This window comes from Emydura macquarii, unplaced genomic scaffold (genome assembly GCF_026122565.2).
Source record: "Emydura macquarii macquarii isolate MOO-44397 ecotype Brisbane River unplaced genomic scaffold, CSIRO-AGI_Emac_v2 contig_312, whole genome shotgun sequence".
Taxonomy (NCBI): Eukaryota; Metazoa; Chordata; order Testudines; family Chelidae; genus Emydura; species Emydura macquarii.
Genome location: NW_027130449.1, coordinates 10,242,601 through 10,261,018, shown reverse-complemented (window position 1 = coordinate 10,261,018; position 18,418 = coordinate 10,242,601). Strand labels below are relative to the sequence as shown.

Genomic DNA, 18,418 nt, shown 5'->3' with positions numbered 1-18,418 from the left:
ACGGGAGCTCTGGCTAAGCAAAAAGGAGAGGAGCAGGCGCCCATCTGATCTGCATAATAAGACGCCTATCACTATGGTATCCCGTGAGAGATGAAGTCCCACTGGGAGGCAGGTAAATATTATTATCCCCATTTCAAAGCTGGGGAAACTGAGGCACAGAGCAGGGCTGTGACTTGCCTGAGTTTCTACAGCAAAGGCAGTCTCAGAGCTGGGCAGAGAACCCAGGTGTCCTGGCTCTCTCAGTCCCAGCAACACACAGTTTTGCGTTAGCCTGCGAACGGACTCACTGCCAGGCTGAACTGAAAGTACAAGGTGCTGCATTGACACACGGGCTCCACGTATCAGGTGTCTTCACCTTCCGCTCTGGGTAAATTTCCATTCTTAGCCTCAGCCTGTTTTCCTACGGGGTGTTTGGGAGAACAGGCTGACTGACAGCTCCTGGCCAGCGCAGACTGGCTTCCCAACTCCCATGAGCAGCCCAGGTCCGGCACACAGGCTGACTGTCCTCATGACAACCCCACTGGGTGAAGCAGAGAAGCTGGGTTCTCCTCCTCGACCCCCTCCAATCTCCTGGAGTCAGGGACAAGAGAGGCCCTGGGCGGCTGTTATTTTAATGCTCGTTGCTCCGAATGCAGCCTCCCCCATCCCCAGATTGAGGTTTCTGCACAGACATTCTGGGGGCGCTGACGAAAGCTGGGAGGTTGAGAGGAGGGCACTATTTTTGGCAGCTTTAAAAATATCCAAGGCGGCGCCTTGCGGTGCTGTTCATCTGCAGGGACTTAGATTTCCTCATCCAAGTGTGACGGCTGTTTCATTGAACACCGTGTGTACATATACACACACAGAAAGGATACTGTACACAGACACATACGCAATGTGGACGCAAATGCCGGCACTCACTCCCAACTCACAGCATACTGTATAACACACACACACACAATGTGTACGCAAAAGCATGCACCCCACACCCCAGCGATGCAGTCTTGGCAGAATTCAATTTTTTTATAGCCGGTTATTCTGAAGCTTAAATTTTTTTTTTAAATCTATTTAAATGTTCAAGGTTGCAGGAAATTAGAGGGGAGGGGAACACCAGTTATTTAATGACAATCAGTGTTGAGTTTCATAAAGTTAAAGCTTTATAACCATTAAAACACACATTGTCACCATCACGTCAAACGAGACAAAGCAAGAATCCTTAAATCCAACTCTAGTAAGTTCTCCAGGAGCATTTCTCGCACTGTGTCTATCTGTCAATTTCAATTAGTAGAGATGGAAATAGTTTTTCAGCCTGTGTGTGTGGATAGACCAACGTTTACCAACAAAAATCTAATCCTTCCAAACTTCAATAGACAGTAGGCACTCCACATTCTGCACACCCAGCCATGCAATGTACACACAGTCACACACACAGTCTGCTCTCTGCACACAGACTGAGGACATAGGAAGCCGTGCACAAATTGCAGCGTAGACTGTACACACACACACACCAGCTCAGTACACACACACAGGCTGTATATATAGACACACACCAAGTCACTGGGAACCCAACCATGCAACGTGAAGCCAGGTTCCTAAGGATCCCTCTGACAGAGGATCCACCCTGACATGACCCTCTGTGCAGGGTGATAGCAAAGCCTAACACAGACGGGCGGATCAGGCTCTAGCCGAGGAAACTGGGAGACGGCGGTGGGGACAAGGGATGGCAGATACCCTCCAAGCAGCTCCAGAAAGTACGGAGCACCCATGGCCCAGCTTCTCTCTCCAGGCCAGGCTTGGAAGGTCAGTCAGTTGGCTCTCAGCCACCCAAGCGTTGTCTCTGGGTTTGCCTGGTAGCGCCTCCCCTCTGGCCGGCTCAGGGCCCCCCCCCATTCTAGACGCTCTTGCCTCGGTTGTGTTACGCAGGCCCAGAAAGCACGGACCCCCCCCCCACTCCCGTCGGGCCGGAGTCACCCACTCGGGCAGGGCGCTTGGGGAACAGGTCAGTAAAGAGACACCATAAACCTGGCTCAGGGGGCAGGGAATAGGACACAGGCCGGCTCCAATCCAGCCACCGGGCAGGGGACCGGCTGGCTCAAACGACTGGGGTATGGGACACAGGGATGTTCCCCTCTAAAGGCTGCGGGCTCTGATCTGGCCCCATGTCGGGGCACGGGTTGGCTCACAGGGGCAGGGAATAGGACACAGGGTCTTTCCCCGCTAAGGGGGACCGGCTCCAATCGGGGGGCGGAGGGGAGGGTGGTACATGAGAGCTTGCCACGTCCCTCCTCCGGAGCGGTGACCTTCCTAGCAGAGGATGCCCAGGGCTCCAGCTGGCAGCAGGAGGGCAACGGGTTCAGGCGCTGGCTGCAGGCCAGTCCCAGGCACTGGTTGGGACGGAAGCGTGAGCGGCTGGCGGCGATTTTCTGGGTGGCTGCAGCCACCGGACACGCTGTTCACCCGATGTTCTGGGCAGTTAATGGGGCGGCACAACCTCGGGCCCGCTACCAACGCAGCTGGGATGCAAATGGTGCTCTGCCAAGCCGTCACTCCTGGGGGGTTCGCTGACTGCCTGGCCCTTTCGCCCCAGGCTCCCAGAGCACTGACGGGACGTTCGTGCAAGAAACTTCACAGCTGGGGCGAGGTAAACTGAGGTGCGGAGCACTGCAATCACATGGCCAAGGGCACAGACCAAGAATGGGACGCCTGTACCCCACAATACCCTTTTCCAGAAATAAGAACAGAACCTGGGAGCCTGGACTCCCAGCCCCCTGCTCTAAAAGCTCATCTGACCTTTGGTTTTCATCACCTAACATCCTAAGTGGCCCAGGCTGAAACCGAGGGAGGAAATGACGAGGGAGGGCCGCTTCAAAGACACCACAGCTCCAAAGCGGCAGCATGACCCATGCCTCCCGGTTAATGGAGCAGAACCAATCGGAGACCTGGGCTGGCAGCCTCTCCCATCCCGCTCCACAAGCAAGCCTGCTTCCGTTTGCGTCTGTGGTTTAATTATTTTTTATGATTTTGCTTCTCAGCTTGGAAAAAAAAATGAGACTGGAAAACAGCAGAGAACATTAAACTGCCAGCAAGTGCCGTAAGGCCAGGCTACCAGAGCTGCTCCCACACTGCATCTCCTGACCCCCACTAGTACACCACCATCCCGCCTACATCCCCAAACCACGAGCGGGGCCAGAGCTGGGCACCATGTTTGGTTAACATTATTTTTTTGGTGAAAAATGCGGATTTGGGATTTCAAAATTGGTGTCCGTTCTGGGAAGTTGCTGCCGTGAAGGAAAAAAAAAAAGTAAAAAAATAAATAAATATCCAAAACAGTCAAAGGGTTTTTGACCTTTCAATTCAAAATGACTTTCAGTTATTCTTTTTTAAATTAAAAATGGGGAGGGGGGGCAGGAAGCTAATACTGAAATGTTGCATTTAATCCAAACTTTTTTTGGGGGGGAGGGGGTAACTTTTTGATTCACAGAAAACGTCATTTTCAAGTCAGCTAGAAACAATCCCCCGCCCCCCTGGTTTTTTTTGGACTTGCCAGCCAACCAAAACATCCATTGCTCATCCGGCTCTGATCAAAACCCTGCCGCGCTAGGCGCTGCTCAGACACGCGGCCAGAAGTGGGCCAGGATCCAGGCTAAAGTCACCGTTAAGAATATTCTACAGGCTTTGCTATAATGAACACTGAGGCACTGCCTGAGAAGGGGAGATTGGGGTTCCAGAGGGGATCCCTGTATGCGGGTTAAGGAGAAGAGGGTGCTCAGGACTGGGGTGATGTGGGGTGGGGGAAGCCCAAGTATGGGCTATCGAGGGGCGGTCTCTTGATCAGGGCGGATGGTGGCAGCTGGATTGGGTCACTCACTGGTGGTGGCAAGCGTGGGGACTGACGGCGAACGAGGCCGGGGCGGCAGGGTTCCTACAGACGGGTCAGTCAGTGCCACACGTACTCCAGACCCCGTGGTGCGGAGTCAAATCCCGCCATTGCTAGGAGGGGAACCGAGAGCCCTACGCTGCCCATACGTTTCTGCTGGGGAAGCAGAGGAACCGACATGACCAGAGCCTGGGCAGCGAGGGCAGCCCTTCTGAGCCCGGACGTCGGACACCTCTCCCGTGTTCGAGCCATTAGGCCGGGTCGGTGCAGCCGGGCGGACACCCCAGTGCTGCTGTGTGTGAGACGTGTTTGGCGGGGGGAAGTGACACCTAATACGCCCCCACCAGCCGTGGGCACGCTGGGAGATGCAGAGCTGCCGGGGAGGTGGAGAGCTGGGTGTTTGCGGTGATAGACCAGAGATACTGCACCCGACTCTCTGCTCCCTTGCCTTGCCACTAGCATCTGTGCTGAGCCGGCATATAACACAGCCGCCCTGACCGGGCAGCACCACAACCCCCACGCGTCAGTGTCAGCGACTGCACGGAGCCGGCAGACCCAGACCCGGGCGCTCTGCAAAGCATCCAGCCCCAGCCGTGCACCCCCACCCTCCAGCAGGCAGACCCCGTGCGGCTACGTGTCGGAGCCTGCAGAGAAGCGACTAGAGCCTGGCGTCAGGATTTGCCTTTCCCGTAACTTGGCCAGCAGCTTCTCCCCAGCCCAGCACGGGTCATGTCCGGCTGCACCCTCTCCCGCCCTGCCCCACAGCCGGGGTCAGGAGTGATGAAGTGCACCCCTCTACAAAACCGGGGGGGGGGGGGGGGGCGGAGATGGGACAGGAAAGGAGGAGCATCACAGGCGATAAACTCAGGGACCCCTGCCCCGCTGCTGAATGCAGCTGTCTCTGGGGTGGGGTGCATGCGGTGCAGGGATTTTGGCCGAGGATCACAGGACAAACCTGCGGCTCTCTCCCAAAGCTGCCCCATGGCATGTTGTTGACTCCAGTGCAGGGAGGGGGCTTCGTGTGACTCCCCCGCCCCCGGCTCTGCTAGGATTCACACCTGTGGTTCTAGGGAAGCTGAGGAAGCCGTCTCCCCCGGGAGAAGGGCAGTAAGAGAGAGAACGAGAGAGAAAGTGGTGGTGGGAGGTCCAGACACAGGAGGATTAAGGAGGGTTTAGACTGTTATGTAAGGCTCTGTCTGGCGGGGACCTGCTGGCGAGGGCTGGAGAGCCCTGCCCCGTCTCCACTCCCCGCGCCAGGCTCCTGCACATGGCGAGAGGGAAAGACGGAGCCGGGGCGGGGGTGTCTCTGCTTTCTTTGTGTGTGCCAGGGACTCCTCACAAGAGGACAGGCCCTTGGCTGCGGGAACTGCACAGATCAGTGCGGGCAGCCGCACTGGCCCAGCCCCTTGCCCTCTAGCACGCCTTGGCATCAGACCAAGGCAGGGAAAGGCTGACCCCAGCTGAGCACGGGACCACTAGGCAAGGCGGAGGTGGCGACCGGCCCCGGTGGGCTGCAGCCCTGCGCGCAGGGGTGGGCGTGCGGGGGAGGAGGGGGGGGCAGGACTGTACACGTCTTTGCTTGAGTGAGCGAGTGCCCGCATGCATGGCCGAAAGAAACCAACAGCCTGAAAACCCGCCTCCTCCCGCCCGTGCCCCCGACCTCTCTTGTCCACTGCCGAGCAGGACAGCACTTCTGACCAGGGATGTATTGGGGGGCGGCTGGGGGCCCCCCAGAGGAGACGAGACCAGGACACAGCCAGACATTTGCAGGCAGCTTCCCTAATCCTGCCCCCCAGGCATCAGCCCCAGAGCTCAGACACTCCTGCACGCAACCGCGACCTGACCTCTCCAGCGACGCTATCCCCCGGTGTAAGACAGCTGCACAAGACCCCTCCCTCCCCACAGCTGATTCTCAGAATCTCTGTCTGGCTCCTTCTACAAACCCACAGTCAGGACTCCGAGCATCCCAGGGCGTTCCGCCGAGGTGTCACAGCAGAGAGGAGACGGGAGTGGATGTTTCCAGTGACTGTCACATGGGAACAGGCCCGTCGAGAGAAACTGGGGGCCCTGGTACGCTGGGGCCCCACCCCTTGCCGTGTCACTTAATTTACACAGACACTAGAGATGTTTTGGGGCCCCCCCCGGCCCCAGTACAACTGACCCCCCGTTCTCCCCCTCTCTCATCACCACACGTGGGAACCTGGCTGTCTGGCCCGGCTGCCCGGCCCCGAGGCCCCTGGGCTAACTAAGGCACAGGGAGCTCCACCATCACTCAGCCGGGAGGGGTGCGGCCGGGTTCTGGGAACAGGACGGCGTCCCCGTTGCGTACTGCATGGCAATGGGCAGAAGCCAAACCAGCCACCCCAGATGGGCGGCTCCAGCTGCAAGCGCTGCCCGGCCCGGGGTTATGTCAGCCAAGCTCCTTTCACAAGCCGGGCGGATTGGGGTGATCGTGACAGCAAAGAACTGACTGTGCTGGGTGCAGAGCCAGCAGGTGTGGTGCACAGCAGAGCAGGCACGGCGTGAGGACGGCTGGCTGGGCTGGGCCCCGGGAACAGGACTCCAGGGAGACCCCGGCTCTGCACAGCCTGGGCCAGACAGGGAGGCTTGGAAGCCGAAAGGGGAGTTGGCGGCGCGGCTCAGTGCCCCGAATTAGGTCTCTGGGTCCGTCTGGCGTTCTCTGCCAGGCTCCACTCCACAGCGCTTACGTAACAGGTGCAACTGCTTAACAGTCGCTTTGGAACGAACACACACACACACACACACACACACACACACACACACACACACACACACACACACACACACACACACACACACACACACACACACACACACACACACACACACACACACACACACACACACACACACACACACACACACACACACACACACACACAGCGTGTCAACAGGCAGCCGGGAGCAGAGCAGGGCACGCCTGGAACTCTCTCGGCGGCAAGAACTTCGTGTCCTCTCTTTGCCCTGCCTCTTCCCAGGAATGTCTGCACGGGGAGGGCGAGTGAAGCTACGCGTGCGCACACAGGCATGCAGCGAGTGTGTCTGAGCACCCGACAGTGGAAACCTTGTGTACCTGGGAGCGTGTGTGCCTACATGTGTGTGTGTGTGTGCGCATGCGTGCATACACGCATGTACACGCAATCCTAGCAAACACAAGCAGGGCACAGTGCCTCTGGGGCTCAGCGGAGGAGCCGACGGCTTCTCTCCTGTCTGTTAGCAGAACCTAAGGCACCAGGGGCTGCCAGAAACGAGCCATCCCAGACGGGGCCTGGGCCCTTTGTGACATGCTCACCGGCTTCACGGTTAGCACCGGGCCGGGCAGGAAGCAGGTGCCTTGTCATAGATCACAGGCTGAATCTTTCCCCTGGCTCATGAGAACCGGATGGAAGCTAGAGAATGGGGGGCACTGCCCTCCCGCTGGCTGCAAACCCCTCCTCAAGAGATGCTGTGAGCAGGCCCCGGCCCAGTCCTGCCCACTCCCTCTGCTATCGGAGGGACAGACACACAGGGGGGGTTGGGTGACGCGAATCTGGGAAATGCCTTGCCATCAGGGACTTCCCCCACTCCTGCCTCGCGTAGACAGAGGAGCCCAGTACCACAGTGCATCTGTCCCCCTTCCTCTGGGCCCCGGTTCCGCTGGGAACCTGAGGGCATGGGGAGTGCAGGAGGCTGGCCCAGCCCCCCAGGCGCGGCCCGTCCCGCACCTGAGCACGCACGCGAGCCCACCGCAGGGACTGGCTGTGCACCATGGCCTCTGCCTGCCTGCCCCGACCTGATCCCTGCACAGCTCCCAGCGCATCCTTGCTGCCGGCCGGCAGGGCAGGACAGACCCAGGGACAGCAGGGGCTCAGTCAGTCCACCTCCGCCCCGGGCGGGAGGCTGCCTTGACACATCGGCCACGACGCAGGGTGCCTGCCCCACTGGGGGACCGCTGGGGGGGGGGGGGGGAGCACTCTCCCTGGGCCGCAGAGTTGTTCAAGTCACTGCTTCGCCCAGTCAGGCGTCAGGACATGAGGCCACGCCACAACACCCCAGGGTGCGTGGCGATGGGGCAGTCCCCACAAGCACAAGGGAGAGAACAAAGCCCCCAGCAGGCTCCAGGCAGCAATGCCCACGCGGCGGCAGCACCTTCTTAGCCTCATGGGAGGGCGGCCACGGGCAGGGCCACTGCGAGACAAACACTCTGCAGAGATGAGGGCCTGCTCACCTGCCGGCGCTATCCGCAGGGACCCTCAGCGACTGTTTGAACTCGCCACCCGTCACCACAACCCTGGGACGACCCCAGCGGGGGTCCGGACGTTAAGAGATCCAGGAATAACTCGGGGGGTGTTTGTGCAAAACCCTTGCCCCATTTAATAACACAGCCTAGCTCTTATCTAGCACCGTCATCAGCAGATCTCAGTGCACCTTACCACAGAGGGCGGCATCACTCTCCCCCTTTCACAGATGGTGAAACTGAGTCACAAGGTGATAAGGTGACTGGTCCAAGGCCAGCCAGCAGGCCAGTGGCGAAGCTAAGAATAGAAGCCAGGTCTCTCCTGAGCCCCAGTGCCCCATGCACCAAGACACACCGTCCGTCTGAGACAGGGGCGGCTGGAGGGCGCAGCTAGCAGAGACCCAGTGTGGATCAGTCGTGGGCGGGGAGATGTTCTGTTCCAGCCCCATCAGCGAGTCCAGCCTGGCTCCCAGCCTCTCCTCTGCCTGACTCTGGGGTTGCATGGGTTCCACCCCCAGCCACACACAGCATTTGGCTCCAGATGTGGCTTCTCCCCAGAGTCCGTGGGGCTCGGGTTTGGGGGTGGGGTGGGGACAGCTGTGAAGCCTGGATCTGGGGGTGTATTTGGTTTAGGCTGCTCGGTTCTTGGACCTCCCCCCAACACCCCACCTGCTCCCCAGGATCAGCCAATCTCCTCCCTGTCGCCATCAACAGCCCCGCGAGGTCACTCGCCCCCGACCCCGCTCAACCCCCCCACGAAGACGGCAGCACCTACCGAGCTGTCCCGGGCTGGGGAGTCCGTCCGGCTCTCGCTCCTTTCCCACGGCTGGCTGGGGCAGCGGCTGCTGGGCCGGAGCGTGGGGGTGAGCACCTCCTGGGTGGGGCTGCGGGGGCAGCCAGGGGCGCGGCCGCCCTTCCGGCTGCAGGACTCCAGGTACTCCTTGACGTACTCGGAGCGGCTGGCGGCCTGGTAGAGGCTCTGCAGGGCGCAGAGCTCCTGGCGGTTGCTGGCGAGGAGGGGGGCGCGGGTGGGCGAACCCAGGCGGTAGGGCTCGGTGGCGTGCAGCCCGCTGAACTCCTGGGCCAGGTCCGAGTGGCTGCCCGACTTCTTGCGGCTGAGCGCCGAGGGCCCCGCCAGGTAGCTGGTGGGGCTGCTGGAGGGGCCGGTGTAAGGGTAGCACGCTCCCCCGCTCAGGCCCCCGCCGCCCGGAGGCCTGGCCAGCGTGTGGCCGTAGCTCTGGCTCAGCCTGGTGCCGGAGTCGGGGCGCAGGGCCAGCCGGCCCGTGTCGTAGCTGCTGGTCGGGGAGGCGCCCGTGGAGCGCAGCCGGCCGGAGGCCAGGTGGCTGCCCAGGGGGCTCGGCTGGAAGCTGACCTTGGCCTTGTCCGGGTAAGAGGCAACGAAGCTGGAGCCGTAGGAGGCGTAGGAGCCGTAGCTGGTGGGGGCTTTGGTGCAGGAGGAGGCCGGGTAGCGGGAGGAGTCTCCATAGCGCTTCAGGGAGGAGGAGATCTGGGACATCCTGGAGACGGGGGCTCCGGGGGCCCCGCTGGTGGCATTGACTGCAAAGCAAGAGCAGAGAGAGCGCCGTTGAGTCCCTGCCCCGACGGTCACCAGCCCCAACTCGCTGCCCGCCGCGTGCCCCCGGCTGGGGAGCAGGGCTGCCTGTCCTGTGGGCAGACGGGGGCAGGAGAGCTGGCATCCCCCCCATAGCGAGAAAAGGCTGGAGACCCCATTAGGAGCCAACCTTCGGGGCAGGAGACTTCTGCTGTGGGAGCATGGAGGTGACTTGGCCAGTGCAGCTGGGGAGACTCGAAATCCCTGGAAGGGAGAGACAAACAGCCTTCTCCACCTGCACGGGCCAGGACCCTGCCGAGCTGGGGACCGGAGGGGCTGGGATGTGCGGGGGGTGGGACACACCAGCTGGCTGGAGCCCAGCGCCTGAGACGCTGCACGGGGCCATCCCACACACAGCAACGCAGGGGGCAGTGGGACCAGGCTGCGTGAAGCCGAGTCCATCAGGCTGCAAGGTCTCACGCAGGCTGGGGATGTTCTGCCATCTCAGTTAGACACAAAGCTGGCAACCGTTTGCCACTGGGGGTGCTGCGGAGACGCGAGTGAGCGGCAGGGACAGATGGCAACAGAGGGCAGCAGCGGCCCTGGATTTTCGGCGGGTTTGTTTACAGCAGCCAGTGCTCCACATGGCCCCCGGCAGAGGGGACAGGCTCCCGCCCAGAGGCCCCCAGGCAGCAGAGATGGGGGGAAGAGGTCACCCTGCGCTCTTCTCCCTAGAAAGTTGAGAGAGCAGGGGGGAGATTTTCCCAGCCCCTCCTCTGAGCCCTACAAGTCAAAGCGTTTTCGGGATAACAGCATTAATAGCGCCTTGCACTTATCCGTGGTCGGGCTTCAGAGAGCGTGAGACAGGCAGAAGGGTTCATATGGGGAGGGAGCGGGGGACAGATCAATCGATTCTGCTATCCAGGATCTCAAAGCACTTTGCTGAGCTGGGGTTATTCAGAGATGCTTCAAAGTCACAGTGCTTAGATCCAAATCTCTCCCAAAGTTGAGGGAGGTTTGGGGTGTCAGGCCCATCTCTACTGTTATCATCCCTCCCCCCCAACACACAGATGGGGAAACTGAGGCACGCAGCAGGGCAGGGACTTGGTCACCCCATGAGTGGCAAAATCAGGCACTGAGCCCAGGAGTTCTGACTCCCTGCTCCGATCTGGCGTTTGAGATGAAGGCTCAAAGAGGCGAAGCAAATCGCATGAGGGCACGCGGTGAGTCAGTGGCAGAGCTGGGAGGAGAACCCAGATCTCAAGCCTAGATCTGTGCCTTAACCCTCCTCCTCCAGTACCCACGAGGGTCTCCTCGTCCCATAGGCCACCCAACCACTGCTGTCCCAGCGCTGCCAGGACTTGAGTCATCCAGCCCCTCGCCCTCTGAATCCTGATCTCAGCCCGTTCCCTTCGCCCCCACGCACCCTGCCGCTGAGCAGGTGGGACGGTGGCCGCGATCTCCTCCCGGGACAAAGACACCAAGGCTCCTGGAGCCCCGGGAAGAGGGTGTCATACGCACACCAAGAGTCATTGCGGCCGCCTGGTGCAGGCCGGCCTAGGAGACGTGGGAGCAGCTCGCAGTCCACGCCACCCTCCCCACCTCTAGTCTCCATGGCATCTGTGCGGGAAGGGGCCCACGGGTTTCACTGCTGGGGGCGGGTGCGTTCTCCTCCCTGTCACCTGGAGGGGGCAGGACAGGCGGGGCTGGGAGCTGGGTGGGTGGGAAGGGATAAGGTGGGAGAGAGAAAAGAGCAGGGAGGAAGCCGAGAGTGCAGGAGGTTCGGGGCTGGAGGGTGAGGGCCGTTCCCCAGCGCGAGGACTTGTGGGCTGCAGCCAGGCGGCCCAGGCTCTCTGCTCCGCTGCATCCAGCTCCGCGGAGAGCGAGCTGCTCCCCATCAATAATTCAGCACCACGCACGAACTCCAGGCTGGAGCCAGCAGCCTGTGCCAGACCCGCCTGCCTGAGTGAGCCAACGGGATGCCCCGCCTGAGCGGGTTTGCATGGGGGGGGGGATGATTTCCTCCAGTCCCCCCCCAACCCCCAGCCTTGGTATTCCAGAGGCAGAGGCCTGGGGCTATTCAGGAGCTGCCCTCGCCATTCTCCAGCGGCTGTAACAGGCAGCCGAGCTGGCCAGAGACGCCACCCCAGGAGAGGAGCAGGGCGGGCGTGCTGAGCTGGGGGGGGGGAGGGTGACCTGGATGAGTGTAGAGCGACAGCCAAGCCCCAGCTGCTGCAGCAGCTCCATGGACATGGCAGCTCTTGGGTGTGGGAAGCCTTTGCCAGCGTGGGGGGCCAGGGCTCTAGTTAGGAGCCTTCCTTCGCACTGTGGGGAGCTCAGCCGCCTGGGGGCGAAGGCTGGCTTTCAGCCTGAGCCAGCATCTCGCTGGTGTTGCAGCCCTCTCGAGACCACTGCAGGGTCCCCTGAAAGGGAGTAGATCGGGGAAGGGAGGGGATGGCCGGGGGAGCCGACGGCCACGGCACGTCAGTGGCTTGGGAATGCTGCCAGACGCAGTTAGCCCCATCCCGCTCCTCCTCTGGATCCCCCAGTACTGCACAGCTGCTCAGCCAACCTCCCCAGGGGCCGTTAGCCCCATATGCCGAGTGGGAAAATGCAGGGGAGCGACTTGCCCAAGGCCACGCAGCGAATCGGTGGCAGAGCCGGGAATAGAACCCAGGAGTCCTACACGCCGCAGTCAGACGGGGACAGGCCGCGTAGGTGTGAATGCTGCACGTGCCAGGGGCTCTCTCCCCAGGGCACCCCCTGGGCCGGCCCACGTTCACCCCACCAGCGGCCCAGAGGCATAAACAGATCCCAGCAGGCCACGAACGGCCAGTCCTAGAAGCCGCTAGCTCTAAGTTCCTCGGCGAGGAAGGTGCCCCGGGCCCAGGCTGGAGCATGGCCAGAACAAGACATCCCCTCCCATCTCCCTACTCTGGGCCCACCAGTGGCACTCGGGCACCTCCAGAAGAGACTCCCAAGAGAAACACCATCCAAGACTTGGGTAAAAGTCTTGCCTCGCTCAGCCGATCGGCTTCACCCCAGGGACAAGCTGGGGCTGCCTCAGGGATGTGCCCTCCCCGGGAAGGAACTTTGCTCCTGGCGCAGATCCCTTTGGGTCAGAAAGCAGCTGGCCTGAGATGGGGGCACAGGGCCAGGGGAGCCTTACAGCAGACGGGTCTCCAGCTGGTCTCCCACCGCTTCCAGGGATTTACCTGGTGCTGGGGGTAAGGGGAGGGGGCAGAGGGAACTCCCGGACGTCTCCTCCAGCCCTGTCACGCCCTCCCTTTGCTTGCTTTCCTTTCGGGACAGCGGCTAGCATGGATGTGAGTCTCTGGTCACCAGGGGAACGACACTGATTCGAAGCCGTTTCGAGGCGGGCTCTCCACGCGCCTGGACGACTCCCATTTGGCACGCTCGCTGCAGGTGACAAGCGCAGACCTGCCGCCCTCTGCTCGGCCGGAGGTACGGCCTGCAGGACGTGGCCCACACCCCACACAAGCCCCGGGCTCATGCAGCACCTCAGCTCAGGGATCTCAAAGCGCTTTGGGGGACCTTTGGTTTGCGGCGCTTCCCCCTGCCCAGGAAGGGAGTAAGACGCTCACCGGCCCGTTGCACGGGACGGGCCACCAACGAGACCCAGGGGAGCCAGGTCACCGGTCTGGGGACCCCTAGCAGTCACTGATGAAGCGGAGAATAGAGCTTTTAAGAGATGCTAACCATGACAGCACACTCCCTCTCGGAGGCAGGGAAGAAGCCCCAGTTTGTGCTTTCACCACTAGACGGCGCAGAGCCAGAAACAGAACAGGGGAGTCCCAACTCTGTGCCCTCTGCGCTAACCATTAGACCCCCGCTGCCTCCCACATACAGCTACGTGGAGGGCCTCCTTGTCTCTCTAGTCAAACCACAGACTTCTGCCCTGGAATCCCCACCCTCAACCAGCAAGGCCATCAGACGGCTCCATCCCGCCCGAGCCTGCTCAGCTGGCTAGAACGTTCCCCCAGAGGGCGCTGGGCAGAGGCCCCGGGAAGCCACGCTCCTTTAAGCCGTCCTGCACAATCTCAGCCCCTGCGAATGCCCATGCAAGGGAGATGGGTTTGTTTGTGCGTCCCTACGCCCAGCGGAGTAGGGGAGCACTGTATTTCTCACCTGGCCTGCTTCCTGTGGGGCTGGGCCATCCTGGTGGGAGTTGAGAGGGTCTCAAGCTTCAAAATTCAGATCTAGATTCCTGGCACCCCCCAAGTTCTGGGGTGTTCAGGCCCACGGTTCAACCCTTCCCCAGCATTCGGGTTCCTGCTCAGGAACCAGCACTAGCCAGCCCCTAACCCTGCATCCCAGGCAGCGCGAGATTCAGAACTGGACTCCCCATTTCCAAGCGCACACTCACCCTACACCTTATGAGGATCCCCTACTGCACCCCCCGAAGGCCGGGGTTCAGCTGAACACAGCTGCTCGCTTCAGCCCCACTGCTGCCAATAACAGGCACTCCGGATTTTCCACTGGCGACCGAGTGAAACTGAGCCATGGCCGAGTGTGAAACTGGAGTCAGCCGGAAGGAATGTTACAGATCCGCAGGGAGATGAGCCATTTCACCTGCTTGTGCTAACCTAGTTCAGGCACCCCACCGGTACCAGCTCAGCAACGCCACAGGGAGCTGCTGGTCACCAGTGAGATGAGTTTCCGAGCCTCAGTCTATGCAGCGACAGAACAGAGACGTGTACAGAACAGAAGCACCCCCCCCGTCAACCTCAATACACAGACCTGAGACAGTCCCGTCCGGCTCATGGAACCACTCCAGATCCAGTCCACAACTAGTCCCACGTGTGGAACCACTTCACCTCTGATCCGGGTCCTGGAAATTTACCTGAGATCCTCATCCCCATAGTACATTGGCTGGGCGACCTAGCTGCTCGAACCCAGAACCTTTGGCGAGCCGTGACACACCACCCAGCTGCATCGGCCCTCTGGCTGGGTTTCCAGCCCTCCTGATGTCCTGCTTTTCCCACGCAGCCGTCATCCCAGAGGAAGCAGGAAACTATTTATGAGCAAAAGCAAGCCCAAGTGCACAAACTTGTTGGGCAAGGAGGCTCCAGGGGTGAATAATCCCCCTCCGGCAAACACTCGAGTGCGACGCCCAGCTCTTCCCTGACAGAGCGCAGCCTGTTTACCACCAGCAGGAGGCTTTCCAGCTGGAGCCTTTATCTGCACAGTGGGGATTTTGCTTCGGAAGGGCTACCAAGATGCCACTTGCCCCTGCCAGGCACCTGCACCCAACGGAGGGACACCGACAGAGGACACGTGGCTCTGGTAGCATCTAAATGCCACGAGAACCCAGCATAGACCCCCCTGCCTTTGCTACCCGGCCAAGCCATGGGACCCCAGCATGGAGCCAGCTCGGATTTCTCAGCGCTGAGCCCAGAACAGACTGCTCAGGGTACAACAGCTCCAGGGCCCAGCGCAGATCACCCGGCGCCAGTCCCGGCACAGATCCGTGCACGCCAGGGACTGCCCGCCCGGCATCATTCGCTTTCCCCCCCCACTGTGCCCGTATCTCTGACGTCCATTTCCATGTCTAACAGCGGAGCCCCTTTTATTTCACAAGCACCTGTCACGCCAGAGGCTGTGCCAAGCTCTCGCCTCAGTACCCCCCTGCCAAAGCCAATGGAAGTGCACCGGGATAAACGGGAGGAGGGGCGGGATTTGCCCCCTGGGCATGCTGAGCTCACTTCCCTCCCTCTCAAAAAGCAGCCACCTCTGGAGTGGAACACAGCAGCTGATCTACAACAGCTAACACCTCAGCACTTGCAAAATATGCCAAGGGACTAGCTCCCTAAGGTTACGCCTCACGGGAAAGAGTTCTCTGTGTGAAGGAAAGAAAATCCTGCCCCATAGGAGCCGCTCTACCCACCCAGCCCCGGGAGGGTCCCCGGCTGCTTACCTTCTAGGACTGCCACCTCCTTGAGAACTGCCTTCCCTGTGGGGTTCACAGGGCCACGTCACACCATCCTGGTGCCCAGGGCTGCAAGAGACAAGCCGAGCCCCCCATGAGATCCGGGAGAGGAGAGCCAAGGGGTGAGAAACTGTCTGGCAGCTCCGCCTCCGTCCCGTCCTGCCTGGCTGAGCGGCTCTCTCCCATGGCAACACTTCCCTTGACAGACACCGGTGACTCAGCCTTCCACCGCCCCCGCAAGCCAGGGACGCCCCATCATTAGCCCCATTGCACAGGTAGGGAAGTGGAGGCACAGAGAGACGAAGCAACTGGACTGAGATCAGGGGGCCGAGGCAGTGCTCGGAAAAGAACCCAGGAGTCCTGGCCCCACATCTGCCGCTTCAGCCAGCCTGCTCCCTCTCAGGTCTGTGCTAAAACTCTAGGGAGCCAGGGCACAGCTCCTCTCAGGACAGGCAGCTAGGAGACACCTTCTGCCTCCTTTCATCGCCCCAGACTGCCCCCTTCTCCCCACAGAGGTCCTCTGGGCCCACTGACAATCCAGAGACCTGGGAGTCACCCCGAGGAGGTGGGCGGGTGGGTTACCTTCCATTGTCTCCACCTGGGCCAAGGACACATGGGACGGGGGTGGTGGTAAGGGGGGTCTGTGAGCCTCACCTCGTGTGTGTGGGGTGCTTCTCTAGGTACCATGCGCAATGCGGCCAACAGTCCCTTCTACAGCCGGGCCTGACGCAGAGGTGACCCTGCACCTTTGCAAACCTGCAGCGTTGCTAAAGCCACTGGAATGCAGCAGCCGGGAGGGAAAACCAGGCGGGACGGCAAATGCCCACAGCAGCGCATCTCAGAGGAGCCCAAGGACAGGCCCGCAGGGGGTCAGTGCCCGGGCCAAATGTCTGAGCGGGTCCAGGAGACTGACCTCTCCCCTCATCATTAGCTCGCTGCCTCACCCGCTCCTTCTGGGGCTGGTTGCTGAGTGCCTGGAGGGGGCGGGGAGGAGCAGGGAGCCCCCCAGGCCGAGCCAGGGGTGTGTTATGCCAAGAATTCTTCTTCCAGGTGGTTCGATTTGTCCATTGTAAGGCTGGCCCCAGCAGGCCCTTCCCAAGATTAGCGTGGAATCCGCCTCGGCTGGTGAGACTCCGAGTCGCCAAGGGGATGCAGTTTGTCAACAGATAAGAGAACAAACTTAAACCCTCCAGCACTGGCGGCCAACAGCAAAGCCAGCCCTCCGCCCGCGTGGCTCCAGGGGGACGGCAGTGATGTGGCCAGGCTGAAAGTGATTTTGGTATTGGGGCTGGTGACAGCCCTGGGCTCGGTTCAGATACGGAGCAAGGACGAGGTGGGTAGCAACTGGGCAGGCTCCCCACCTGCCCTAGAAGGTAGGTGCAAGAGCGCAGCTCAAATTGCCATGCTCGGTTCTGTCTCTCTCTGGTCCTTAGCTGGCCCCCATCACCGCAGTGTCTGAGCACCGCATGGTGTTTAAGGCATTTGTCCTCACCACACCCCTAGCAGGGGAAAAGTGTTATTATCCCCTCTGCACAGATGATAATTAAACCCAACTCTTCTCAGCCATAGATCTCAAAGCACTTTATGAAGGCGGGCAACATCATTATCCCCACCTAACTTCTGGGGAAACTGAGGTACCGGCAGGTGAAGTGACTTACCCAAGGTCACCCAGCAGGCCAGCTGCAGAGCTCGGTCTAGACACCGAGTCTCCAAAGTCTCAGTCCAGTGCACTACTCACTCGGCAACACAGCTGATTAAGTGACTTGCCCAGAGTCACCCAGGAAATCTGTGGCAGAGCAGGGAACTAAATCTGGATCTTCCATGTCCCAGGCTGGCGCCTTAACCACTGACCATTCTGCCTCTGTTGTAGCTGCGAATTAGTTGCAATGGTGGAGACCCACCAACTCCCTTCACGTGTGCCAGCTACCAGCGGGCAGTTGCTACTAACTCTCCGTGGGCTGGATCTGAGCTGCTGACTTCTACCTGTCCATCCCGGGACATCGCCCTCGCACGCAGCAACCTGCCCCAGTCCAAGCTGTGCAACCCACTGCGTGGCGTGGGTTAAAACCGGCGGAAAATGACGGAAGAGGAAAAACCTGCGGGTGAGGCGCTCACCGAACAGCTGGTGGGAACAAAACAGCAACATGGGCCGAGTCAACTGTTCGCCCAAAATGTGCTTCAAGATCTACGGCTGACGAGCTCGGGATTATTACCCCCAGCCTGACACGGCACGTAATGACAAAGAGCAAGACTTTATTTGCAGCCAGCGTCGTTAAAGGGAAACGAGAAGACAGACGACGTGAAAACAATGTGGCCAGCAAGACTGATCTAAGCCCGTGCCCCCAGATCTTAGTTCCCATACAGTGGAGGAACTTTGCTAAGTCCCCCCTGAAGCGTTTCAGCGTGGACAGTGGCCTGTAGTTTAGCTTCCCTCCAGGGACCCTCTAACCCTGTCCTCCAGTTTCCGAGCGGCCTCCATACGCACCTGTGTGCGGGGCAGCAAGGCTGACGGGTGGTGGCTTGTCACGGGGTGATGCCCCAGATGCTCGGATAGGGTCACCTCAATATCCACGAGGCACTTGATCTACGAAAGCAGCAGGAGGGGGGGGGAAATAAAAAACCGGGTTGAAAATAAACAGCAGCGACTAACCTGTTAGCAGCCAGCCAGGCCGTCCCAGAGCCATGGGGGGCAGGGCGGGGATCTGGGTGAAATGGCTGGAGCCGTGTAAGCCACTGCAGAAATTCTCGGCTCAGGTTGCCGGCGAGATAAATATAGTGTCTTATCTGACCTCGCTGGGAGCTGGAGCCCTCCTCTCGCATTCC

The 18,418-nt window shown here is 60.5% G+C and overlaps 1 protein-coding gene across 2 annotated transcripts in view; it reads right to left on the bottom strand.

The window, feature by feature from the left end:
* Window positions 1–18,207, bottom strand: part of USP2 (ubiquitin specific peptidase 2) — a 47,736-nt gene extending 29,529 nt beyond the window's left edge. Inside the window, exons 1-3 of one of the 2 annotated variants that reach the window (XM_067565036.1) lie at window positions 18,081–18,207; window positions 15,584–15,664; window positions 8,869–9,650 (exon numbers count right to left, since the gene is read on the bottom strand). In XM_067565036.1, coding sequence (XP_067421137.1) covers window positions 8,869–9,609 — 741 coding nt within the window. In that variant the 5' untranslated portion in view covers window positions 9,610–9,650; window positions 15,584–15,664; window positions 18,081–18,207. Of the gene's footprint in view, window positions 1–8,868; window positions 9,651–12,860; window positions 12,948–15,583; window positions 15,665–18,080 lie in introns of those variants that run through there. The other variant, XM_067565046.1, reaches the window with a different exon arrangement.
* Window positions 18,208–18,418: the final 211 nt, after the last annotated feature.